This window comes from Orbicella faveolata, unplaced genomic scaffold (genome assembly GCF_042242905.1).
Source record: "Orbicella faveolata isolate gen_17 unplaced genomic scaffold, um_ofav_v1 contig_1, whole genome shotgun sequence".
NCBI lineage: Eukaryota > Metazoa > Cnidaria > Anthozoa > Scleractinia > Merulinidae > Orbicella > Orbicella faveolata.
The window spans coordinates 6,979,665-7,006,852 of record NW_028301536.1 but is presented as its reverse complement, the minus strand read 5'-3'; the positions used below and the strand labels follow the sequence as shown (position 1 = coordinate 7,006,852).

Sequence of the window (27,188 nt, the reverse complement as noted above, 5' to 3'; positions counted from 1 at the left end):
AATCAATTCATTAATGTAATCTTGAGAGCCACGCTTCACTTGGTTTCACTGTTAATGCGTCCTCGTGACCCTTTCAGTACGTGTTCAGCATTTATTTTCTTTTGTCAGGTTGCTTTCACGAAAGTTAAACCGTCTTGCCACTACTTTTTGCCATTATTTTTCCTAGTACTTCCCTCGCTCTCGGATAGAATGTCTCACATTAAAAATCAAAGGCAGAAATGATTTCGTAGCCGTCACGCAACACGAGGCAAAAAGGAAATTTCCACGTTTCAACGAACACCAGTGGTCTTCCTGGTTTCTATCATTCTCCTCATCCTACGCCGTCACTCTCTCTATCAACAGGTCGATCTCTGCCAAAAACCGTTCGATTACAACATCTGGACCTTCTGGAAATTTAAGTCTGGCTTCCAAGGGGAAATTTTGAGTGAAGTCCTATAGAACGAAACATCTGAACACCACTTCGGGACAGACTTTTACCTTTGCATTTAATTCCCTTTGTCCAAATTAGTTCCTGTCAATAGGAGCTCTAATCGAACGGGTTTAGGTTAATAGTGATCAAAACGGGGACATTTTTGGTTATAAAACCAGCGTTGAAAGACCCCCGGAAAAGGGGGAAAGACGTCTGGGGACGAAAATGATTTTGTATCCTTGTTGAACATCACGCAGAATGGAGCGGGTGTATGGATGGATAACAATGAACAGTAAACTAGGAACAACAAACGACTTGCAGAAATCATTTATTGACAACAATATTCATTTGCCGCCATCTACCCTGGCTCGAGTTATTCTTAATAAACAGGTTTTAAATAGGCCGCGATCGATATATCAATGTTCTAACATGGCTCCGAGGCTTTCAGGACAAAATTGCAGATTTGTTAAGTTCCGCGTGTTCCAAGAACACCACCAAATAAAGAAGTTCGACCTTGATGCCTCGGAGCCCTGTTAGAATATTGATATATGAAGCGTAGCCTACTGTTTACATTGGTAATCACACACGCACACAGATGTAAATTTTACATATCACGTGCTTCAAAGCTTCTGTCTTGGATAGCCATATCCACCAAGCAGGTTGTGATCTAGTGTGGTCCTGCAATTTAGTCTCATTGTAGGTTAACTCGAGTGACACTCAAGCAGGTTTAAGCGAGAGTTACAGATGGTACATGAATCACCCAAACAGGAGATAATCACCGTGAAACCCAGTGTGTTAATTTAAGTCAAACTACAAAAATCCACACAAGTTTTAACCATATTTCTGATGACAAATCCAAATAGGCTGGAAAGCTGTGCACATCAAGTCAAGGAGATATGTGCTATTTAATTCAGTTACTCGCCAAGGTAGTGTGATATGTTTATTTCAGTTCCTCGCCAGGGTAGCGTGAACTCTTCATTTGTACTGAACTGTGGTCCAACCCTCTGGATCTGATTGCTCTGCAGGGGGTCGTTCGCGACCGCGACGGGACGCTGACCAGGATTTTCCTACAAAAGAAAAGTAACTTTAAACTTACAAAAGAGCTAGCAGTGCACTGCATGGAAACGATACGCTGGTCGCTAATTCATTCTTTCAGTTCGCTAAAGGTCGTTTCCGTAAACCACAGAAAATAGGACCAGATCGTAAAGAGAAATATAGGCAAGGGGAGGGGGGATGCGTGGGGTGGGAAGGGGGAGGGGGGGTCTTAAGCTAATCTGAAGACGTTCTCAGATTACAAATTGGGGAGGGTGGGAGGCTTGCGCTAACCAACCTTCAGTACGTGCAGGGGGTGGTTCTCGTCTCCACTGATCACGACCTGGCTCATCCCCTCTAGCTCTCCACGTATCACGATCACGGTCACGATCATCTGAACGCTCATTCCTCCACCCAGGGCGATCACGATCATCACGATCTCGATCTCCTCTAAAGCGGTCTCCTTCACGGCCTCCACGATCCCGATCACCGCGATCACGGTCAGGACGCCAAGAATCCCCTGATGAACGGTCACGCTCATCTCGATCACGTCCCCGCCAAGCCATCGGCCTGTCACGGTCGTCACGCCCACGATCATCGCGTCCACGTTCATCGCGTCCACGAACATCGCGTCCACGGTCATCGCGTCCACGGTCATCGCGTCCACGGTCATCGCGTCCACGTTCATCGCGTCCACCTTCATCGCGTCCACGTTCATCGCGTCCACGTTCATCGCGTCCACGGTCATCGCGTCCACGGTCATCGCGTCCACGATCGTCACGCCATCGGTCGTCACGACCACGGTCGTCACGGCCACGATCGTCACGGCCACGATCGTCACGCCATCGGTCGTCACGTCCGCGATCATCTCGCCCGCGGTCATCACGCGCACGCCAAGCACTTGGTGGTGGACGGTCACGTTCGTCACGATCACGGTCACGGTCACGCCATCCACTTAAGGGAGGACGGTCACGGTCATCCCTCCTCCAGGGACCACGGTCATCCATTCTTCCACGGTCCATGTCTCACAAAAGGTAAAGAAACAGATAGATCTTAAAAGTTGAAACCTTTTTCAGTAATAATCCAGACACGGTTATAGGAGACCAGCATATAAGTAGAGCATAAACTCCAATCCTCAAGCGTATAACACAACCACATGCATGTACAGTTTGACATTTCTTACCACGTCTCGGGGGACCATCTCTGTCCCCAGGCCTCCTCCAAGATGATCCCTCATCACGAGGCCCTTCTCTGTCGCGGTCATCCCGTCTCCAGGTCCCGCCTGAGAGAATCAAATCAGCGATGTTTTATCTAACGTCTTATAACGTTGACTTCGTCTAACAACTTCAACTTGCGGCAATGGCGGAGTTTCTGATCTTAGTGTTGATATGTAAAGCTGCTACTTTCATCTTAACAGGTTCTCGGCTCGGATAGAATAGTAATCTTAAAATTTAAAGTCATTTTCAATCTTACTTAACAACATAAAACTATGGCGAGAGAGAACGAGCTTAATAATTTAACTCAACGATTGCCAGACATTCCTTTCACGTAAAACAACACTCCCAGCTGATAACTTTCCAGATTTTCATAACCGATATCCTTGCCAACGCATGGGTAACGTAAGCACAACTTGGACGTGACTGTAGATATATTCTGACTTTTAGAACGAACCTGGACCTGAGTCACGGAAGCGATCATCACGGGGACGATCGTCACGCAAACGATCATCGCGGAAACGATCGTCGCGGGAACGCTCATCACGGAAACGATCGTCACGGAAACGGTCATCTCGGCTATCACCACCACGACGCCGATCAAGTTCCTGATCACACTCCTCTTCACGGCCTGGTGGTGGACCATCACGTTCACGTTCGCGATCATCACGCCTCCATGGTGCACCACCTTTAGGCTCGTCTCTTCCTTCTAAAAACAACATAACAAGGAGGAATAAGCTAAAAACACAAGCACTTTCACTCTACTCGAGTCACTTGCATCAAGCTCAAATTTCAATCTGTGCGAGTAATCCTGGTATATGACCATTCAGATGAAAACTATAGAGTTCAGTTCTGCTTATGTGTGCTTGTCGGTTTTCATTTTCCATTTTTCTTAATCGGGGGCTCTACTTCTTGATTGGAACAAGATCACTCTTTAAGGCCACGGGTCACCTCCACATTAACTTCCCAAACGCGACAGCCAACTAACTTGGCTCCTGACTGAACAATGCCAACAAACGAGCTACATGTGGCTCACCTCTTTCGTCTTTCATATCCCTGCGAGGTGGACCCCACTGGTCTCCGTCTCTGTCGCGGTCCACTGGTCTGGCTGGACCATCTCGATCAGTCTCAGGTTTGCTTCGAGATAGATTTTCCTTTTCTTCAATCTCCTTCTCTCTTTCTCGCCGCTTACGTTCCAACTCGTCCATCCTAGCAATACGCTCACGATACTCTCGTTCTTTCTCCTCCTTCTCTTTACGAGCCTTCTCCTCAGCCTCTTCGCGCTCTAGTGTTTTATTAAAAAAAATTAATCTTTAATCTAGTGGAAAGAAAGGCAATTACTCATTTTAAGTACTCCATCTGTTAGTCATTCAATACCACAAAGCACTTGCTACATTACCAACGGGAACTACGAAAGACTTCGTTCAAAACAATCAAATAGGATAAGGAAACAACGACAACTGTGGCAATTAGGCAGATGAATAATGAGACATTAGAAGCAAGGTGAGCATCTCAACTCAATTTTTCAATTCTATCTCTCGGAAGACACCCGAGGGCAGGAAGAGGATATATGGGTTGGGATGGGAAGATGACAGAACCTGTTAGATTATTTTACCGTCAAATTCAGAATTTGTACACAGCTTAACTGGTTCATACCCAAGTTTGTTGTGTACACGTAAAAACGAGGTTGTTTCCCTCGTGATTTTTGATGTGTCGAGAAATTACACACGCCCGCAAAAATCCTGGCAAAGAGCAAATCCTAAGGGACCGTTCATTTTTTATAAGGTGGGGGGGGGGGGCTGGCGGGATTTGGGGGGGGGGGGGCCCATGCGAAAAAAATGACTTTCGAGGGGGGGCCATCCCAAAAAAATAAGGGGAAAAGGGGGGGTCACGTGAAATATTTTAGTAAAACTTTAAAATGGCATGATGTTTGAATATCAAAAAAATTGCTATAGAATAAACATAGAAGGCAGGATACAAATTTATTATAAACTTTCCATTTGCTTTAAAAAAACGTTTGGCGACAAAAAGCATTTGTAGCTACTGAAAAGAAGTATTTAACACTGTTATTTTCGAATGCAACTTTCACTGGCAGTCATCTTCACCTTCGCTGTCGTCGAGTTCTTCGTCGCCGCTTGTGCTGCTATGGGAGTCTATGAGAATCGAGTCTGCAAGCAGCAGCAATGCTTTCCGTCAGAGTGTACTCTTCAGGGTACATGAAGGTGTAAACATAATCTCTGACTTCCTGCTCAAGGTTGGTGGTGATTCTGCTTCTTGCAGCATTGGTGAAATAATTCCCTTCCAAGAGCTGTGCGATGTATGGCCCATCTCTTCTAAATAACGACGTAGCAACATGCTCAACTTCAATACACTCTTCCGGGACGGCCGTTCTAGGAGGGTACACAAGGCATTGTGGAAGATCATTTCCTAGCGGGTTTCCAACACAGATTCCATAAACTCGTTGGACGTTGTTTTCAGTCCGCTTCCTCTTTCTTTCATTTGACTTTCTGCGGTTTTCTTTTTTCCTTCTCCTTTTGTTGATGTGCTGTTTGAGTATGCCCTTGAATATGCTGTTATAATTGCTCTTCTTATTTTCTAGTGCTTCCATGTCCTACGTGACCTTCGTCAACTTAGCTTCTATAAATTTGATCTGTTTTACATTAAAACTGTGGGCAAATTCTTCGCCCTGCTTTAAAGCAAGCCCATTGGACTGAAAGAGTGTGGAATCGTGGCATTCAACTTTTCCACCATTGCTCTGTGTTCTTTGATGGAGAAGTTCAGTTTTCTTCCATCACTGGGCTTCAACTGGTACCCTGGCATGGAAAACTCACTCGCCCTTTCTGAACAGCCATCCGCACTTAGAAAGATTGCTTCTTTTGCATGTAAGATGTCAAACTGCCTGGATCGTTCAGCTGTAAACCTTTTCTTAAACGACTCGTCGCTTTCGCCATTATTGCGCATTTTGGAATGAGCCTCTTTCATGATTATTATGGAGGTGCCCCGTTCTACATCGTGCAAGACATAGCAGCACTCAACTAACGTCAAGGAGCTTAAAGGAAAAATACGCACTCAACGTATAGCATCAACCCCATTTTAAAGACGGGGTTTGTAAAAGAGGAGGAAATAAAAAGGAGGAATAAACCTATACATCGAGCAAGAGAAACACAAGCTCGATCAGATAGCTGCAAGAAACATAGGAATGTCTCTAGACAAACGTATAGCTTTCTCAAAGTAAAGCTACGGCGTCTCCGAAGGAAATCGTAGGAGAACAAATATGATATCCGTGATAACGATCTACCTACTGTGCTTGCAAACAGTTCTAATCACAGCCGGGCCCGGCGTCACAATATAGAATGCAAGTAAGCAACATGTTCACGGTAAATTTCATATTTTGTCCCTCAAAAGCAAATTCATGGAGATTTAAAAGCATATCTTGCAATAGAAATGAGCCTAAACAATGCATAAACACATGGCAAATTACAGAGGTGTCAAACTCAACGAGTCGACATGCAGATAACAGCGGAAACCATGCAGACCTATGACCTGTAAAAATTTGCCATAGCATGATCTAACGGCTCAACTCCACTAAAATTCCTCCTTATTACACAACATGAAGTGTCCTTCATGAACACGAGTGAAGCGACAAGAAAGGTCGAGTGACCGAACAGAGAACGGTAAATGTACAAATGTCACGAACCGTGACGTGTAGGCTAGTCAAACCCATTTTACCTTGAAAATTAAGAAATTTTAAACCATAGATAAATTTAAACCACAACAAGTATGCTAAAATTTATAAAAAGTAATCCACTATTTGCAAGATTTGAGAACACTCGTAGCTTTTTGTTTTACCTGGACAGGGCAACATTTATACATGCCTATCACTAGAGTAGAGGTAAAAACCTTCCAAATAAAGACATCTGTAAATTAAATGTAACAATGTGTTTCACACAACACATCAACAGATTTCCAGTTTTTTCACAACACTTCGTACTTGGTTCAGTATCACAATGCAGGAGCAAGGAAAGACTCTGTTCCAGGCCACTGTTACTTCCGTAAGATTGAGAAGTTTATGAATGAGCACTATGAGGAGGGGGAGAACTACAGAGAGTTTCTAAAGTTGTCCTGTCAAGAAAAGGTAGGAGAAATTTGTTCTTTTTGTTGTGAATGGACTGAATCACCCATAGAAAGATATCCTAAACCAGTTCCTGACCATTCCTGCCTACCGGAATACCACTACCTCTCCTACCAGAAGACCCCAAAAGAAGGGCGTGATCCAGATGACTGGCAGCCAAGGGTCCAAGCGAAGAAAGAGCATGGAAGTGGCAGGCTGGTTTTATCTGACCCAGAGAGCGTTGCTCTATTTGCAGATAAGTTTATTGTCAAATCAAAGTTTGTGGTGGATTATCTTCAGCATCTTGAAGTGCTGGAATTTAAAAGGAAAAGGAGAGCAGAAGAAAAGGCGAAGTTAAGTAGGGACGCAAAAGATAAATCATATGAGGATTATCCTTGGACTGAGTTGTGCGAAGATCTAACCAAGCTTAAAAAGCAACGTGTTCCAGAACAAAACAAGTACTTGAACCACCACGGGCTGAAGCAGCATTTGAAAAGCAGCAAGAGTGAGAAAGTAAAGGCAATTGTAAGACATTCATGCTTGCGGCAGAGGAGTCCTCTCAGAGCTGGCCAACCAACACTGAGAAATGCCAGGACATTGACACAAAATGACAACAGGGTAAGTGCTGACAGCAGTGAAACGGATGAAAGTGACAATGATGAGTATGACAGTGATGCCATTGACTCTAGGGGAGAAGATGACTCAAGTGATGTCATTCTTGCATTCATCAATTCAGATGAGGAAGATATCAATGAGAGGCCAAATGCCACACGCTCAGGGCGAGCCATAACTAGGAGATCCGAAAATGACTTCTCTTTCTTTTGACTTGTTTTTTAAACAACAGCTCTCTGTAGTATAGGGATTGTAAATATTGTCTTCATAGTGAGCACAATAACGTGAAGTAGGAGGATAATAGAGAAATATTAAAAAAGTTGAAATCTAAATATTGTTTTTTTTTTTGGGGGGGGGGGTCATCCCAAAAATGACCGCTACAAGGGGGGGGGGCCATGTGAAAAAATTGGTAAGCTGAGGTGGGGTCATGCGATTTTTAAATGGTGCTTCCCAAATCCCACCAGCCCCCCCTCCCTCATAAAAAATGAACGGTCCCTAAGAGGCTTCGCAACAGTCTTTTTTCTAAACTTAATGCACAGCTCCGCAGGAACGAGCAGGTAGTGTTCGAACTTATATTTGAAGTTCCAGGTTCCAGCTCAAGATAACACTAAATAACCACATCTTGATTACCGCTTCTAAAATAAAGGGCAAACATGATACTTTTCCGACCCAAAAGAAATTTGATACGTTGTTCCTTTACCTACCTATTCCAAACATCAAAATAATAAATCTAGTTTGTTAGTACGAAACGATAACACTTGTACGCGAACTGGACGAGTACAAAAACTGAGATATGTGTCAGATATTCATGTCTCCTGATAATTCATGGTTTCCATACCTCTTTTTTCCCTCTCTTCTCTCTCCTTCTTTTCCTTTTCTTCCTTTTCAATCTTTCGCTTCACCTTCCGCTCCGCAATGCGTACTTTCCTGCGCTCTTCCATGCGTTGCTTCCTGGCCTCATCCAGACGTTTTCGGAATTCTGTCATCTTTTCCTGTTAAGAAAAAATATTGGCTCTTCGTACGTTCATACGCTACACTTGATAATGCCAAGTTTCTCTTCAATGAATACTATAGCTCCTATAAAGCAGAGTGCAATAAGTGAAACAAAAATACACTTAGACAGAACAAAGCTACTGCACATGTAACAAACTTAAAGAAGGTACGCATAGTTTCACTACTTTCTTGTTTGCACGAGGCACACTGAGTAGGCCAATGATTAGCGAGCTTAACTCCCGATACAACCAGGTCACGAACGGCTTCTACTTTCACCTTGCCTTGCACTTGTACACTACAGTGCGTCACGTATTAAACTTCACTTCACACTTCAACTAACTCCTTGCGCCAGAGTGGTGCATAAGTCTCAACCTCGTTCCCAGGGTCCTCTCTCTTCTTCCCTCGAGAAAGTACCCTGGTTGCGGCTGGTCACGAGTCCACTAGATTTTTGCAGATTCCAGAAAACTGATTGAAGGGAGGGGCAGGACAGTTAAAGTTTGTCTCCACTGAGCTCACCTACTGTCCCCAGTAGGGAGTAAAATTTGTAACCTTCCTGTTGTGGATCGGCCAAACTCACAGCGAAGGCATTGACACATTCGATATTGGAGTTAACTGCATTCAATGTTCGGCTTAAAGGTTAGCTCTGCATTTGGCTGAATTTTTCCCATCGATAGTTGGACGGTCTTTGGAATTTGTGGCGGTGAAAAAAACTGGCAAAGAACTTGAAATGACGACCACAACAATAAGAGAACCGCGCGGTGAATTTAATTTTATCATTCGGCAAAATCACAACGTAGGTATTTACTCATTCGTTTAGAGTTAAATACGTCGTATGTTCGCCTACAACGGTAGTTTTGAATTTGATTGAATTACTCCCATCGACAGTTTGACGGTCATTCCATTCTCTTGCGGCGATAAAAAATTACGAGAACTTAACATCAACAACGTCTGCGCGCTGAATATTAAAGCTTGATTTTGCTTAAGCTTATATTTTTAGATCGGCAAAATCACAACGGAGGCATTGATGCATTCGTTTAGAGTTTGATACGTCCAGTGTTTGGCCAAGAAACTAGCTTTGAATTTGATTGAATTCATCCAATCAAAGTTTGACGGTCATTCGATTCTCTTTCTGTGAAAATTTTTATGAAGAACTTGACAACAACGACATTGGTCGTGCTTTTGCAAAATCCTACGGCTTTCGTTTTAAAACCGTTTAGCGGTTAAGTCCAATTTTCGGTCAAGAAACTACAATCATGGACAAAAGTCTTGAGACAAATTTGCACTTTTGGTGCTTTTGCGCACACGCCAGACGCGAATACAACTTCACCTGCCTAACCTCGCCCCCCACCCACCCCCCATACAATGTTGAAAACTACTACCTGCAATTTCTTCTGATTTTCAACATTGTATTGGCTGGGGAGGGGGAACAGTAACGCGTTTTTAAAAGGAAAGCAGCGCTTTTTTCAAACTTGAGTAGTAAAACACAGATAATTCGTTAAATTACAAAAGTGTCCCAAGGAATTTTGTCCACGATTGTAGCTTCTCACTTAGCTGAATGCATCCCGTCGATAATTTAACGGTTATTTAATTCTTTTGCTGTGAAAAACTGATTAACCTAATCCGAAGCAGGTTGTTGACGTTTTTCAAAAAAGCAGTGAAAAATAAGCGAAGTTCCCTCTCAATTAACATCTCATACTCACAGAAGTTTAGATCATAGAGACGAAGCACTGGTCAGGCAGGAACTCTGACTTGCTTCACTTTCAAAATATCGTCTGTATAGCAGTGCAACATTCACCTCCCTAGACAGTGTTGACAAAATTAAGTTGAGGACCCACCCTCTGTGCGGCTTTGGTTGGCATACGTAGACACGTGACCAGCCGCAACCAGGGTACTTTCTCGAGGGAGGAAGAGAGAGGAACCTGGGAACGAGGTTGCATAAGGCTTCGCGTATAAACCAGACTTCAGCTAATTGATGCGAGTCCTCAAGTTTTCTTTACGTTTTTACACAGCTGCCGTTAAAACTTCAATCCTTCTAATGATAACACGCAATCTGTGTTGTATTCACCTCATGAGCTGCTTGCCGAGCCTTGAAGAGATTTTCCACAAAAGCATCTTTGTCTGGCACCATGCGTTGAAGTCGTCCACTTGTTTCAACCAACTTCTTATGCTCAGTCACAGCCTTGCTGATCTGACAAGTCAACAGAATTGGAATATTTAGAATGAGACAGCATCCACACTACGCTGAAGGAATGTTGAAACGCAGCTTTATATCTACGGTTCGGCCTACCGTCCACACTAATCCGGCACGAAAACGGAGTTTCTGGAAAACGCTCTTCAAACCGGAGGAATTCAAAAACCCCGCCTTTGTGTTTTAGCTCGGACGGAAAACATTTTCAAAAAGGAGCTTTTCGAAAACGACGTGGTCACGCTAATCCAGTGATTTCCCTGACCGAGTTTTCCTCAAACACAAACCCAAAATGACCGCTGATTGTTGCGTTTTCAAATTGCTCTGGTGTAGTGTGGACGGAAAACATTTGATGCACTTTCTGAGTGAAACCTCCGTTTTCAAATTCCTCCGACGTGATGTGGACGTGGCCTGAAACAAAATTGATTATCCTGGTCCCAAAGATTTTCTCTCTTCTTTCCCAGTACTAACCGAGAAACAGAAAAGCAACAACATCTGAGACCAGGAAAAATCGTTAAAATGCTGAAACGCAAGCATATCGATATCAAGGCTTTTGAAAACTGTTCACTTCTTGCAATAGATGAACACTAGATTTTGGAACAGTGAATAATATCTGCAGACAAAAATCACTGCCAGCAAAATTTTGTTCCGAAAAGTTTAACATGTAGTTGCTTAAGGACGTTCGCGCGAAAATTTTCCAACATTGATTTTTTCCTGAGACTTTCACCACTGTAAGATGATGAGTTAGATAGGTCAGAAATGTAAAAAAAGTTGGGGGAGGGACGGGGGGGGGGGGGGGTCATATTTAGCGATCATAGTTTCACGCGCCTTGCAGCCGCAAGATGGCAGGATTCGATGTCCCGTGGACAGAAATCTTGCTATTTTTTTAACTTCCCACATTGACTTTTTTCCTTCATATTAGGACAATATGGAGATAATTGTAAATAAAATATGTTTCTGGAAAGAAAAATAGGGGTCACCGAACGTCCAAGATCGTTAAATCCAGGCAAAGCTGTAGCAATGGCCATCTGCCCTATCATTGTTTATTTTACTACTCAACGCGCCCGCTCATGCATGACGTGGCGTGTGAATTTGCGTGCGCAGTAAGGATGCGCAGAAACAATTAGCGCGAACGTCCTCAAAGGAGTTCAGTCACCTTATTCCAAGTTATTATGGCCACGTACAAAATTACCTTTAAATTGAAGGAGACCTGAAAATAAAACTTCACTAAGATAGAAAAATACTAAAGAGATAAGAATACACTATGAAGGAACAAGGATGGAGAAGATTAAAACGGATTACAAACGACGGGCTGTAATGTGTTAATATAGAGACAATGTCATTTACCCTCTCCTCCTCTTGTTCTTCCCAGAACTGTTTGTCCTGCACAAGATGTTCTTCATACTGCTGTTTTAGCTTTGGAATCTCCTCCACTCGCATTGCTCGTGCAAGGTAATCCATCTAGACCGAGATGAAGTAAAGATTAGCAAACTTAGGCAAGTACAGTTCTTAGGCACAAGTCACCCAAGAACAAAGGGAATTTTCGTACACAGGACTGGTCAAAAAAAGGATAAACCGAAATTAAGCTGGAGTCTGTACTGTGTGTGGCAGAAAGAGGAACCAAGACAAAATCTAAAAACATTCAGCAACAGTTTGATCTTATACCAAAGTACTCAACGAAGAAATGACCGGTACTCAGTTGAATGTGAGGTGATTTAGAGTAAAATAAACATGCACAAATGATTAGTTTAATCTCCTTACCAATTTCACATAACTACTATTACAACATTTAACGACATCAAGACATTTTCTGCTCTTGCGCGATCCATCAGTTTTTTTGGGTGGGGTGGGGTGGGGGTGGGAGTAGTTGAAGTCCCTTCGATGCCTTGGAAATGTGACAACTACGGTACACGTGTGCTTTACCTTCTTTTCTTGAGTCTTGAGTCTTATCTGCAGCTCTCTCTTCTCTTTGTCAAGTTGTTCCACTTGTCTGGCCAGGATATCATCTGCATCCATGGCTTCAATTTCCTGTTCACCAACGAAAAAAACAAAAACAAAAAAACAAAAAAATATATAAATTATTGTTACCATCTAACACAAGTAGCAGAGTAAAACCCAGAAGTGCACCTTGCATGCAGGGGCAGGTTTTCCTAAGGAACATGTACTTACTTCCTCGTAATTATGCATTTTTCCTTATGGTTCTTTCCTTTTAATCAATGAAAACAAAGCGACATTCAATAATTGCCACTGTGTAAAAAATTCCCCAGCATATTTATTTTCGATGAGGTAAAGGTAAAGTCTGCATACAAGCCAAGTGACTCATCAGGCCAGAGCTTATCCCAGTTTCTGTGGCATGAAGCAACTACAAATATTTCTACTCCCCCCTGGATGGGATGCTAGTCCATCCCAGGGTTACCACCAGCATAACGTTTGCCAGTACCATTTATACACCTGGGTGGAAAGAGGCACTGTGAGAGTAAAGTGACTTGACCAAGAACACAATGCAATGTCCCCAGCCAGGGCTCAAACCCAGACCGCTTGGTCTGGAAACAAGCGCACTAAACATGAGGCCACCTCGTCATTCTGACAAGAGGGGTCCTTAATCTCTAACCTCCTCTGTTAAATCCTTTAGAGCCTTGGCACCAACAGTAGTCTTCTTGAGTGCAGCAATCTTGTCCATGGCCTGCTTCTTCTCGATCTCCTGAAGCTCTTGTTTTCTACGCAGTACCTCCCTCTTCTGTCTCTCTTCATTGAGACGCTTCTGTTCTGCTTCTAAATTCTCTTTTTGCTGTAACCTCAACATCTTCTGTTCTTCTCGTTCCTACGTTACATACAATTACAGTCAAATGAGTGTTTTGTCTCCACAGAGAGGTTTTGGAAGTCCAAGAATCTCATGTAAATGTATGGGGAATGCACTTTCACCTGCATTTTTAAAAAAATGCTAGTAAAACAAAAAGTGTCCAGGCTTGCATTTTGCATGTGCTTTGGTCGTTGACCTACTTGTACAGTTATGCAAGTACTGTTGTTGACCTAGCAGACTACTACACCACCTTTCTTGAATACCTCCCTTATTTTTTCACTGCAAAGTCTTTGCTTCTAAGTACATGTACAGTATGTCACTAAGTTCACACAGAACCATCATAGTAATGTCTTCTTTTGCTATCACAGAATAAGGAATCAATAATGATACAACATACATGTATTGCAAGGACTTTCAAGTAGATTTATGTACAAGTTTGTAAGTGTCAAGTTCACTTTTCAAAGAAGTTTGATTTTAACTTAAATGAATTCTAAAGGGTGAACAAGCTAACCAAGAGTAAAACGTTACTAAGATAGAAAACAAGAGAAAGAAGTGACTTGCTAACCAAAAGTACAAGAGACTTTAAGAATGACCTTTCTGGCAAAGAAAAAGAAAACTTACTGTAAATTGCCATCTGTCTTAAGCTGTTGGTAGACTGAAGTGAGAATATTAGTATTGTATTTGCTGTAAATATAAGAGAGTTTCTTCATGCTGGATTGTTATAAAGGTTAGAGGAAAGGGAAACAATTTTTGCTGTTTGCCCTTTGCCAAAATATATGTCATTCTTCAACTCTCTATTTATATTGATATTAATAGCTATTCTTAAGAAACACTTGCCCTTTTAACATGAAGAGACTCTAGATATTCTTTGCGAGCCTCAATCACAAGCTTCCTCTCCAGCATCTGCTTGTGTTCCTTCTTTGAAGAGCGTAAATACACCTGGACAATCCTTTGCTGTTCCTCTTGGCACTTTTGCTGGAAATGATGGAGAAACCAAACATTACTAAGACATGGAAAAGGCTATGAAGGAAGAGTTGATGAGGACAGACAGTGCTGCATCAGACTATGGGTGGTTAAGATTCTCCTCAACACAAGTTGGATGCTAGGACAGTTGTTTGAAAATTAGTCATCACTTGCAGCACAATACAGAGACAACTAATGGCAGATAGCGCAGAATCAAATTACAGAAGTATAGTAAGAGATGAAATTACTGTTTTGACCTTTTCTATACCACAGCCAAACACCCACTCCAGCTGGCAGATATGATGATTTTATTCCAACAGCCAGGGATAATAATTCAATTAAGCCATCTCAAACAACTGGGCTCTCAGTGATGTTATTTGTTTGAGGGTGTATATGTATATACACGTCCTCAGTGGTTTTGCGACAAAACATGGCACGTAAGACATACAGTGTAAGTCCTTGGTAGGGAAAGGGGCTGTCGAGAAAGACATTTGGGTCAGTGCATCACAGTTACAGCATGCCTAAGCGGTCAGCTCAAAGATTGATTTTCTCTGCATTTGACAAGTAAGAAGGGCAAAGTGAACTAATGTACACACTTGACACTAGCTGGATCAATGTGTCCAGCTTCACTTGTTCACGAGACAATCCATACAACTCTTACCTATTCATATTGAAGTCCACACAAATGTATTTCCACAGGAATGAGATTACCATGACAAAAAAAAAAGGAAAAAGAAAATTCAAATGAGTAACAACTTCTTAAAGTTTCTTTACAAGGAGGAAGGAAGATCCTGAAGCTTGCTGTTAATCAGCCTATGGGTGGTTAAATCTTCTCCTCATCACAATGGTGGATGTTAGGACAAGTTGGTGTTGTAAATGTATCATCATACACAGCAAGTCTTAAAAGAAACTTTTGATCTGCAACTTTACATGTACATGCCTGTGGTGATAATGTACATGCTTGAGTTTTTTCCAGTTACTGATTCCTTTAATTTGTTAGTGCTGATCAATGTAAGATTTCTCCTTGCTATGCCACTACGTCGTCTAGCCGACAGGTGAACAGAATACAGATAACAACCCCGTAGGGGTCTCATGACGAATCAATAAATTCTAAGAACTAACACAAAAGCAACTCTGGCAAGGGGGAGGGGAAGTACTCCCTATACTGGCCTCTACAGGGAGGCTTTGCTCAAAAGAGGTACCTTTCTCAGGTTTCAGGCCTATTAAAGGCTAGGGATTTCGCAAGTTGAGGTCTATGAAAGGGTAGAGAAATCTGAGTATCTTGACTCCCACAAAGCATGAACTGAACAAATAATACTTGCTTTTGGTTTACAACTCTACTGGCAATGCTTGATGTTCTCCCATAATATTGTTTGTTAACTTCATGCCATGGGTTTAGAAAAGGCATGTAGTGTTCTTAAGTAACTATGTGAAATGGTTACCTTTTTTCAATAAAAGGTATACGAAAGGGGAACCTTTCCTGTCAAAATAGTATACAAAAGGGTTACGGTTTGGACCATGGGGTGGAGCCTCCCCATACAAAACTTTGTAGGGTACCTCCCCCCCTTCCAAGAAGGCAACCCCCTAAGCTTAAGTGCATTGAGTATCCCTGGGGAATTCACACAAGTGTCCAGTGCACAGACACTTCACATTAAAAAGGCCTTGCATACCTTGATGGCCTCAGGCTGTATTTTGGTGATCGCCTTGTGCAATGCTGTAGACATCAGTGTCAACTGATTTCTTAGACGCTCTGATGGCATTGACTACAACAAACAATACACAAATTTAAACATATAACATTGGGAAAAGGTTACTTACTAGATTAAGTCAAATCAAGACAAGCCAAAATTTCATACTAGTCAGCTCAAACTCAAGGCTAAAGTCTTGAAATGTCGGCAAAACCGATGACACAAGGCAATTTCATACCCTTCCGAAATTTATGACAATTGACACAGAGCCTCAGTAACACAATCTCTCACTCTTGTGCAATGGTTGCAATTTAAGAACTGTTGCCATCATTACTACATGTACATGTATGTGTACCTTTTAAATGAACAAGAATACCTCAGCTCACACCTAATAAAAATACCTTAACCCACTTTTTGCACTATTCACAGCGCGACTGATTAAATGAAAGGTATACGTAGCTAATTTAAGGTCTTACTTTGCATTATTTTAATTCCCCTGGCACAAGCCCAAATCAGTGACAACCTATGAACCTATTATGAGAATTTCTCTGCAGATCATACAGTACCTGCAGGTAAGGTCCTTCTGGCACCTCCTCTTTGTGAGCCACATGCAAGTCAAGTCCAAAACTGATGGCCTTAGTTCTGTGATCAATGCGCACCTGCATAATGCAACAAAACAAAATAAGGATTGAAAACAAAAAACAAATGCACTCATTCCCAACTGAACCAATAAGAGTAGAGTCTACAATCTCCAGTGCCCAGTGGCTGGATACTCCACAATGGTTTTTCTTAACAATTATTGTTATGTTCTAAAATATTACATTACTGATATTTTTTTCCATGGTTTTTCCAACCAGCTGGATACTCAACTAATGTTTTTCTTAGCCCGTATGGTTATTTTGAGTAACCTGTACTTATTTTTGATTTTACGATAATTAGTTAATTAAACTGATGTGTAAATATTGGGTACAAATATCTGCCTCTGTTACTTTTGAACAGGAACTCGGGTCACAGTGTACATGTATTTTGCTAACTGGTTGCAAACAATTTGCTTGTTATATATATACCTAAGTTCTCGCTAGATCAAGAGTTTCACTGTAAATAATACCTGCAGTTCATTTTCCAGAGCAACATCCACGATGGCTCTTTCCAGCTGAAACTCTGAAGCAAATGGCACTAATGACAACAACCGAGAAAACTCAACTGTCTGGTACACTTGAGACACCTAAAAACAAAATGCAAAGGTTTTAAAAATACCAATCAAAGAACCAGAGCATCCCTAATTAATACAACTGAGCCCTAACCATTTGTAAGCTTAATTTAGATTTTGCTACCCTGCAGCTGTGGGCTGCTACATGTACTGTAGGTTAGCCACCACAAACCCACACCACTTCTCAAACATCATTACTGCATGACAGCAAAGTAGTATGTGGCTGCCATTCTACAGTTTACTTCATACACACATACATGTATAGTCAGGACTCAAGATGCTCTAAGTACGAGTCTCCAGATAAAACTCTCAAATGTCATGTATTTTACACACAGCAAAGGGCAAAACTGAAAAAAGTAGTTTCACTAATCAGGACAGTACCTGTTTCAACAGTCTCACGATGGCCACCTCCTGCAAGGGTTTGATGTACTGAGACAACTCCAGTTCTTCGTTCTCCAGCAGGAACTCAAAGAAGGCATTCACCCTGGTGCAGAGCTGCAGGGGACAGAAGTCCTTCTCTAGGTATTGATACAGGTCCTGCAGCTGTGGCATAATATGCTGCTGGACATTCATCTTCAGCTACAAACAAGAAAAAAAAAAAACTGCATCAATAGTTTTAATACAGTTTAGCCCTTCAGGTCACCAAATGAAGCATTACTGACCATGTGGTTCTTGTATCTGGCATTATACATCCTAGTTGATGGCTTAGCTTTTTAGCTCAAAAAAGTGAGGAGACTAATTCAGCCTTTTCAGTTTGAGCGTTCTGAAAGAAATGACTCACTCTGTAGTCTGCAATACAGTTGTTGCCACTGAGGACTGTCATTAGGTTTTGAGTCATCTGTTGCCTTGTTATGTAGCTGTAGCATATGATATTATTTAATGTCAATTACACAGGGGTCGTTACCCAGTTCCCAGAGCTGGAGGCTCATGATAAATGCTTTGCTTTGTTGCATAGTGGGTTAAGTATATCAACAACAGGCAAGTTAACCTATAACATTAAGAGCTCCTCAGGTAGATATTCCAAGTATTTCCAAATAGAATAACCTTCAGGAAACATTTGAGTTCTGCTCATGTATCAAACACACACAACTATCTGAAGAGCCGTTACGCTATGAAACCCCAGTGAACATTCAAGTACATTGTTGTTTGTTTAGGTTGTAAAAATGCCACACAAAAACATAATCCTTACCATGTCATTTATGAGCGATGCCCTTGTAGGGATGGTCTGCAGCCCAAGGAGGCCTGCTAAACGGCGGGATTTCTCACGTGCAATCTCGTCCAACTCCAGATGCTTCTCTGTCTCACTAAGCGACACTGGGATTGGAATGGCCAGTGTGGCTAGCATAACTCTGGATGCCATTCTGGCAAAAAAAGGAATCAAAATGTAACAGTGAGCTGCAGCCTATAGAATACAAACTCATTAGACATCACACTGATATCCAAACACAATGCCCAATGGGCTGCATCAGACTATGGGTGGTTAAGATTCTCCTCAACACGTGTTGGAAGCTAGGACAGTGATGTAAAAGTGAGTCATCATCTGCAGCTCAGGCACATGTACACATTGCTAACTTAAGGGGGGCAGATAATGCTTATCAGTCAGAATCTGGTTCAAACGGTTTGGTTTACAAATAAAATGTAAAATGTAAAATTTGGCAAGTGTTATTGTATCATGTATCTAAAAGTGCCTCTCTCATCCCTGGAGCATACATGGGTATTGGGAAACTGTCTGGGTAACCTTAATTTATGTAACGCTTAAATCACCCTGCAATGGACTAGCCTCTTATCCAGGGGATGTGGCAATAATCGTTGTTGCTTCATGCTCCAGCAACCACAGTTAAGCCCCAGCACCACTTGCAACAACACCATCTTCTTTTGATCTTTTGGATTTGAATAGGGTTTACCAGATGTTAACTCCAGGGTATATATTTCTTTGGGAGGATGTTTATGGGTGTATTAAGTAATTAAGATATATCACTTCACTGAGCACCCTTTGTCAGTTCCCCACAGCATTCAAAGCTGCTTTACGAAAACTTACTTCTGATGTTCCTCGGTGGTAATCGTCCTCTTCTGTTCTCTCGACAGCACGTACAGACGATGAAGAGTGCAGGCATGAAATAAGTAGTTCTCAGCCTTCCAGAAGACAAGAGCAACCTTCTGGTAATAGTTGGCCATCACCTGAGGCTTTGGAGGTCGCTTGGAAAGCTGCATGAGTCCATAGACATCTTCTACAGCTTTAAATGCTTCCTGAAATGGAGTAACATAGAACAAAGTTTATTAAAATGTCCCAATGTCCAAGATAAGTAGATTTACAAAATTTGGGAATTATGGAAACTTCAACTGGTCCCAAACTAACATTTTTGTTGTTCTTCTCTCATTACAATGGACAATTTAGATGTATTGAATGACGTACATGTACATGTACATTCTGCGGTCTTGGAATGTTCACCAGTTTACACACTATTCTGACCTTCAATGCATGATTATGAATCAAAGTGAATGTGTAGTTAACAAATTAAAACAATTTGGACATTGTAAAGGACTATAGCAGTACGTGACACTTCGCCACCGAAAACTGGGTTATTTTCATAACACCCCGTCATTGCGGACTCTTGCTATTACAGACACCAAATGACAGTCACAATGGTGTCTGCTATAACAAGAGTTGAGTGTAATTATATGCAAGTTTGACAAACTCCTTTTTGGTAACAACGAAAATGGACCCGAAGCACCAAACTGAGAAAATTCTGAAAGATGCCATAGCAGAATAATTTCACAACAAAACCAAGATTGAAATTTAATATACCACTTGAACATGCTTTGCACACGTATGCTTTGGAAGTTGCCATTCAAATACAGTCACTGCCATGCACATATCTCTGTTTCAATGCTGGGTTTTATTTGTAAGACAAATTCTATCTAACAAACAACAGTTCACAAACCTGCCACAGTTCCATGTTGATGGCACTCTCCAACTGAGCAAGTCGCGTTTCCAGGTGAAGCTGTAGAGTCTCTGGGTTGGTGAGGTTCACCGTATTTGGCTGCCCTTGGTGCTTGATAGCATTGTTTAAATGATTTCTCAACTGAACAATGAAACACAAAACAAAGTTACATGTTAACCACTAATAAACATGAATGTTCTGTAATTCAGGCAATGACTGCAGTTTGATGGAGTAAAAGCACAAAAATACCACAAGTATATGTTTTCTGTACATGTAACAACAAAACAATTGTACTTACATTGTCACATAGCTTTCGAAATTCTGTGCGACGGGAATACTTCAAACAGAACTTGAAAGCTGAAATTAGGTTACACAAAGTTAGCATTACAGAGGATACTGAAAATACTTAATAGTTACACATGTGTAGAATAAATGTGATACAAAGCATGCACTTTATAGCAAATGCCCCTTCCCTATTTTCTCACGAAAAAAATAATTGGAATAAGAAAATAGCCCAGAGAAAATACACATGCTCATGGGTTAAAAATCGTGTTTCTATAACTAGATAGAAACACAGAACTAGCAAGAGCTGTTGATGTTATGATGGCGCACGCAAAGAGAATTAAATTCTTGATAATAAAAGTAAAGAAGTTGCTTTCTTTTTTTCGTTGTGGTATTTTCTGAAAAAAAAAAATAGAAAACATGTTATAGAAACACTTGTGAAGGTTTGGGATAACTCAAAAAAGCTGTGGAAACACCTGCCCATTGGCTTGTGTTCCCAAAGCATTTCTGGTTCTCCCAAACTTCCACTCATGTTTCTATAACTCGATAGAAACATGGAAAAAGTTTTCTATTTCTTGAATAGCTGTGATCACACAAATGTAAATCAATTGTCACCCGAACACTACAGCACAGTAATAATGTAAAGTAAAACAAAATTCTTCTCAGTTATTCATAAAAATGGAAGTGTTAATCAGTTTCAAGTGCTTCAATCTACCTTGTTGAGCAGTGTCATGATACAGCTTCTCCACTCGAGCATTATTTCGCAGCAGTTCTAAAACGTTGCGATATGCTTCCCACAGAAACTTGACCCAAGGTGTCAACATTACTCTGTCAGTACGATCCTGAGTGTCCTCACCACTAACAAAACTGAGTAATATGCTGAAGGAAATAAAAACGAACAGTACAGCTCAACAGTTTTCAGAAAATAATCCAAGTGCCTATGTTCCTCAACTCAGGGCTCAAAGCAAGTGTCATCTGGTTGTCCGGGACAGGTAGATTTTTCTGCTGAGAATGTAACTTTTCATTCTCACTTGCAACTGCCTGGACAAGTTGTCTGCTACATGTAACTTACTCAAAAAAAGTACAACGTAATTGAAGCTTAACCAGGGCAAGAAACATTTGAGAGCTGTTGGTCTGAAAGGCAAGCTGGAATTCAAGTTTTTTTTGGAACCCTGTAACTATGCAATGTATGAAACAGCAACTAGTACAGTACCTCTCTGGTGTCTGAATCTGATCCAAGTCATCTACAATTGGGACTTGATCACGAGACTCTTGCCGTGCGGCATCTGCACGGTCTTCTGCAAGCTTGAGGAAGTAACGAATGACATCCTCAAGTGATACAATGTTAACTTGCTGGCAAATCAACTTGTACTGATACAATCCCTCCTTAGCGATATGACTTCTTCGGAGATCAACACACAGCTCCAAGTACTTGAAAAGAATGGGTTCGTGGATCTTGTTTTGCCATGTGCGATGTTTCTTGCTTTTAATGACATCATACAATGCATCCAAAGCTGGTTCTTTCTTTCCAACTTCGATAAACTCTAAAAAAAGAGTACACATAATAACTTGAGAAACGATTTACTCAGGGGATACTCCCTTGTATAGGCTACATAAGGATGTGCGGCCCCAAAGGGTGTGGTTTTTGTAGCAAGTTTGGTCTGAAAAAGGGTATCTTTTGCACTCTGGCTTGGCATATTTGTAGCCTTGCCAAAATTTTACATAAATGGAAGCCATTTCTGGTTAGCTGCCGTCATACATGTACCTGTATATTAGGCCCTTTACTAATTTTAGAGGCCAGAAATGGGGTATTGATATTTTGCTCAGGTCTGAAATAGGGTATGGAAAATCATAGTTTTTTGTCTGAAATAGGGTACAGATTTCAAGGTTTGGACCACACGCCCCCACCAAAAACTTTGGCTAGTACCCCTCGGTGTTTACCACAATCTCTAGGATCTTTTAAGTTTATTCATTACTTGCATAAAACTGACATTTTAATGGCTCTTTACACTAGCTTTTTTTCTATCAGCTTTATAACGAAGTATGTTTTTCAGGTAAGAAAGGAAATCAATAAAATAAGCGATTAAAATGGTTACAGCCTGTAATAATCACGTGGTTATAAAAGTACACGTATCGTTCGGATTGAACGAAGGAAATGAAGACAATAAAGGCTAAAGGCTGACAATAATGGGATCAAAGAAAACAAAAAATGATTCTGGGGCTAAACTTGAAATTAAATATGATTAAATCAGCGATTTTGGGAAGCAAAACGAAAATAAAGAATCTAGTCCTATTCTGATAAATATCGACCGAACTGACGAAGATTCGATGAATTAGATAAATTGACTTATAGAAAACTTCGATCAAGTTACTTTTCAAGATTCGAAAATAGGTTAACGATAAATCTTAAACACTTCTTATATAGTAGAAATGACTGTTTCTTACCGTTGGCTCTTTTCAGAGCATTTTCCGGTCGCTGAAAGTAAACCGGCATGGTGCTAACACGCCGTCCCTTTCCAACGCGTTCACCGAGAGGAAACACGACCGTAAAGCTTTCTGGTCAGCATTTTGCCTCGCTTTCGAAACTAACTGCGCGGGATTTTCGCGCGGAGCTCTCGCGCGAAAAACACGCTTGATTTCGCGCGCAATTTACGAGGTTTTTGCAAGCTTCATTTTTCGTAAGGATTTCTAGTGAACACTTTTAAGATGGTAAACTTAAGCTACTTCTGAGGCAAGGAATTCCCAGAGACGACAAAATTCGAATTGTCGATTTTGCCCCGTGACTTTAAACTATTTCAAATTGGATTGGCCGAAACATTTCCTTGTAAAATACCGCTGTATCTATATTTTTAAATTTTTAGAGGCATCCTACTTCTGTCTGGAGAAAGGCGACAGTAGCTTTCACCCAATGTGCCCTCATTACCTGAGTGGTTTGCCATGTGATGACTAGTGCTTGAAGCAGAGGAGAGGAATGCCAGAGTACACTGGAACATACTAGATTTCCATGCCGATAGCTGATCAGTCCCCTTGCACAGCCAGCAGCTCGAGGTTAACATGATTAAGGCCCAGTTTAAACGTCGCATTTTACATGCACCGAATCTTATTGCCGAATTAAGTGCGTGTAAAATGCGACGTTTACATCAATTGAATGCGACATGTTTGAATTAAATGCGCGTTCAGTCGAATATTCGACTGATCCAGTCGAATATACGACTGAAGTTCGACAGTTGATTTAAACGCCGCATTTTACATGTGCCGAATCTAATTCATAAATTATGTTAAATAATATTTTACCCATAACTCCACAGTTTTGTGCTACATGACATGCGCACAGCAAGCTGAAGGGAATTTTCGGCGGCAATTGCAGTTGGAGATGTAGAAGGAAGGCTGTTGAAGATACCAGTATGTGTGGTTCTTGCTTCGCTCCAGTCGTGTAACGTAGTTATGCAAAACCAATGTTTCTGCCATCAAGCAAAAACCGCTCTATGCTGCATGACATGCGGAGTAGGAAAGCAATATGGCGACTGTTGAGGATAATAGTGTATGCAGTGGCTCTTACTTCTCTTCAGCAAAGTTAAGCTTACATAGAAGATGGAGAGCGAGGTCTATGAACTTGAAAGTGAAACGACAATCAGAGTTTAAGAGGTAATGCACTGCCATCTGCATTATAAATCCCCGCATCCTGTTTGCGCATAGTTAGTACCAACCATGGTTTGCGGGAATAAATGGTGTTTGCCGAAAGGTATTAACGATCTAAACGCAAAATGTGCTCCTTATCATTGTCAGCCGTATTGATGGGAAAGTTGAAGCGGAGTCAGGGAACGAACACGTCGCTCGCGCTCAGCAATTTTATTCGGCACAAAAAATGCGACTTTTAAATCAAATGCCGAACTTTTAAACTCGAGTCGACTCAACTATGAGATTCGGCGCATGTAAATTCGGGGCTCTTAGAAGATTAGCTGAACATAGATACGTAGGGATTCTTCAGCTACTTGTGCACACGCGCGTTTTTAAAGTTTTAGTTTCCGAATTATGTCAGAAGTGAAACATCATACGACACGGGATACAGACTTATCAAGATTGTTGTTAATTCTCTATCTCACAGAGGTCAGTTTTCACCAAGATGAACGTCTGGATTCACTATATCTACTAGCCTCGTGAATACCCAACAGGTCCTGACGATCCGAGATGTACTAACTTCCAAGATCCGAGGACTAAGGCCCAAGTTGCCCTTGCTAACAACACAAATGTAACTCTGAATTATGAACCCTGAAGCTCATAAAAGACATCAAAAATTAAAAGTAAACAGGAGGATTTGACTCTTGTTGCTTTAGAACGGGTAAAGAGTGAAAATGAGGATAAGAGTACCAATACTGTTTTTAACGTATGGAAGCTCATCGGAATATTTTACCAACTGTTATTGGAGGCGCGGTGGCCTCATGGTCTCAAAATCTCGCGCCATGAGGCGCGGTGGCCTCGTGGATAGAGCGCTCGTCTCCGGATCGAGTTGTCCTGGTTCGAGCCCTGGCCGGGGACATTGTGTTGTGTCCTTTGGCAAGAGACTTTACTCTCACAGTGCCTTTCTCCACCCAGGTGTATAAATGGGTACCGGCTAACTTTATGCTGGGGGTAACCCTGCGATGGACTAGCATCCCGTCCAGGGGGGAGTAGAAATACTCCTAGTCGCTTCATGCTACAGAGAACGGGGTAAGCTCCGGCCTGATGGGCCACTTGGCTCGTATGCAGACTTCACCTCATCAAATGCTAAGAACTGGACAGTGTATAAATATGGGTTATTGACCAAAGTTGTACTGGGTATTAGCCTCGTTCTTTTTTTGCGTGTTCATGAACCGTAACGGAGCTCTTCTTGGTCGACAAACGGGCAAAAAAAAAAAAGAAAAAAAAAAAGAGTGAGGCCAATATCCAGCCATCTTGACCGAACAAGCTTGGTCAATAAAGGATTTATTACAAGGAAAAAACAATATTGCCTCATCGCTGGACACAGCAGGTAATCCCGCTCGGGTAGCCAATCACAGCGCAGGATTTGATTCATCCCGCCTGGTCAAAGAGCTAGCCATATAATAATGATTAAGAGATCAGAAAGCAAAAGTTTAAAGTACAGTGTATATGGAGATTTTTTATCGATCGAGATGATAAACTGAGCCAAGAGAAGAGACATTAGTGAGTAAACTTAACACTAGTTAGATCGGGTGGGAGAACTTTTGAGTCCCTCGCCAAGTTTAAAGCTTGAAATTTGGATATTTCCTCTAAATTTTATCTATGAACAATTTGGCGTGCCATGTGTGATAACAGGTTTTTGGGCCGCTTAAGTTGTTATCCTTGTTACAACAATCCAGAGGGAAACACTCTTGCAGCGATGGAGTTTGTCAGACTCCTAGAGATTTCGGGATCTGTTACAGCAAAACAATCCAACGGGAAGACAGAGAATACGTAGTTACTTGGGTCCAACAGTAGACTTTAATCCACTAACGTACTCAGAACGTGACCAATATGGGATAGTGGTATCCGGCGTCCCACCACGGGGGCGTAACCGAAGAACAATTTACAAAACACCTGTATTTATTCTAGACGTTTAGTAATCCTAAACCGCTATTGGCTGCCAATGAGCTCATTGTTGTTCTAGGCTATTCCGTCATAGGCAGTCAGTTATTCTGCTCGTAAATATTAACTACTTAAACTTCAGGTAGTTCTCACTACAAGGTGTTGCACGACAATACAGATAGACAGGTGGTTACCATGGTTATTGGACTTTCACTTAACTGCTAACTGTTGGCTCTTTTATGGTTACGAATATCGGCAAACTCTCCCATCACACGTCATTATTCAAGGATATTGATGTTTCCATGGTAATCATATTTTGACAGACATAACCAACAACTGAGCAAAGTGCCCAGAGACGCAGTCACAATCAGCGTTATTTAGCACTCAATGCGTGACGACACACGTCAATTTTTTTTTCTTTCAATTTTGGATGATTATTTGTCAAATATCCAATAACAATATTTCAGTTTACCCAATTGATTCCTGGTTGCTCTACTAACCATTTGATTCAGTGCCGAAAGAAAAACAGTTATTTTCAGCCCGTCCTGGTTTCTTTCTTCTCTTCGTCTTCTGCCATCAGAGTAAGGTTTCTCTTAGCTTCAACAATTAAATATATACATTTCGAGGTATATCGCAGAATTCCAAGTTCAAAACCAATATTTCATTTGCTGAAATTGGCCATGGCCATGGTTTACTTCATGAATCTCTTTAACCCCGTGGACTTAAACGCCGTAGATCAACATAACGTTGGTAAATTTAACAATTCTAGACCAAAACTGGAACTATCCGACAATCTCTAGCTCCTGGTCAATTTGATTTACGTTTTTCCCAGGAAAAGAAAAGATGTGCCGACCTTCGTTGTTGTTTTGACTTCACGGCCTGACTAGTCTCAATTCCGCACGCCACGCGGAAGCGAAGTGAAATTTCATGTTTTCAGATGGCCATGGCTGACACGCGCTGAAGAAAAAAGATGTTCATTTTCTTTATCACAATCTCATATAGATTCCATCAAGCAAGCATATGTCAGACATATAGAGAGCCGTAATTCGCGCATAAGCATAAGTAACGTAACCTGTTGCTGTAGCGAGATGTTGATAATTAGCGCCTTTTGCCAAACAAACAGCACCTTGGCTTAACACTGTCTTATTGCCTTCGTTTTCTCGAGCTGTTCTACAGAATGTTGCA

General features: G+C 41.5%; 1 protein-coding gene across 1 annotated transcript; it reads right to left on the bottom strand.

Annotated features, from left to right (window-relative positions):
- Nucleotides 1–721: 721 nt before the first annotated feature.
- Nucleotides 722–22,994, bottom strand: LOC110042329 (eukaryotic translation initiation factor 3 subunit A-like). The gene is made up of 22 exons (XM_089287039.1): nucleotides 22,887–22,994; nucleotides 21,655–21,985; nucleotides 21,157–21,320; nucleotides 20,458–20,516; nucleotides 20,160–20,300; nucleotides 19,256–19,464; nucleotides 18,407–18,578; nucleotides 17,599–17,796; nucleotides 17,116–17,232; nucleotides 16,574–16,666; nucleotides 15,990–16,082; nucleotides 14,194–14,331; nucleotides 13,168–13,377; nucleotides 12,480–12,584; nucleotides 11,904–12,017; nucleotides 10,437–10,559; nucleotides 8,217–8,370; nucleotides 3,692–3,940; nucleotides 3,113–3,364; nucleotides 2,625–2,723; nucleotides 1,740–2,465; nucleotides 722–1,476 (listed from the first exon to the last, which is right to left on the bottom strand). Exons 1-22 carry the CDS (start codon nucleotides 22,933–22,935, stop codon nucleotides 1,385–1,387), a joined length of 3,888 nt encoding a protein of 1,295 aa, XP_089143165.1. The 5' UTR covers nucleotides 22,936–22,994; the 3' UTR covers nucleotides 722–1,384.
- Nucleotides 22,995–27,188: the final 4,194 nt, after the last annotated feature.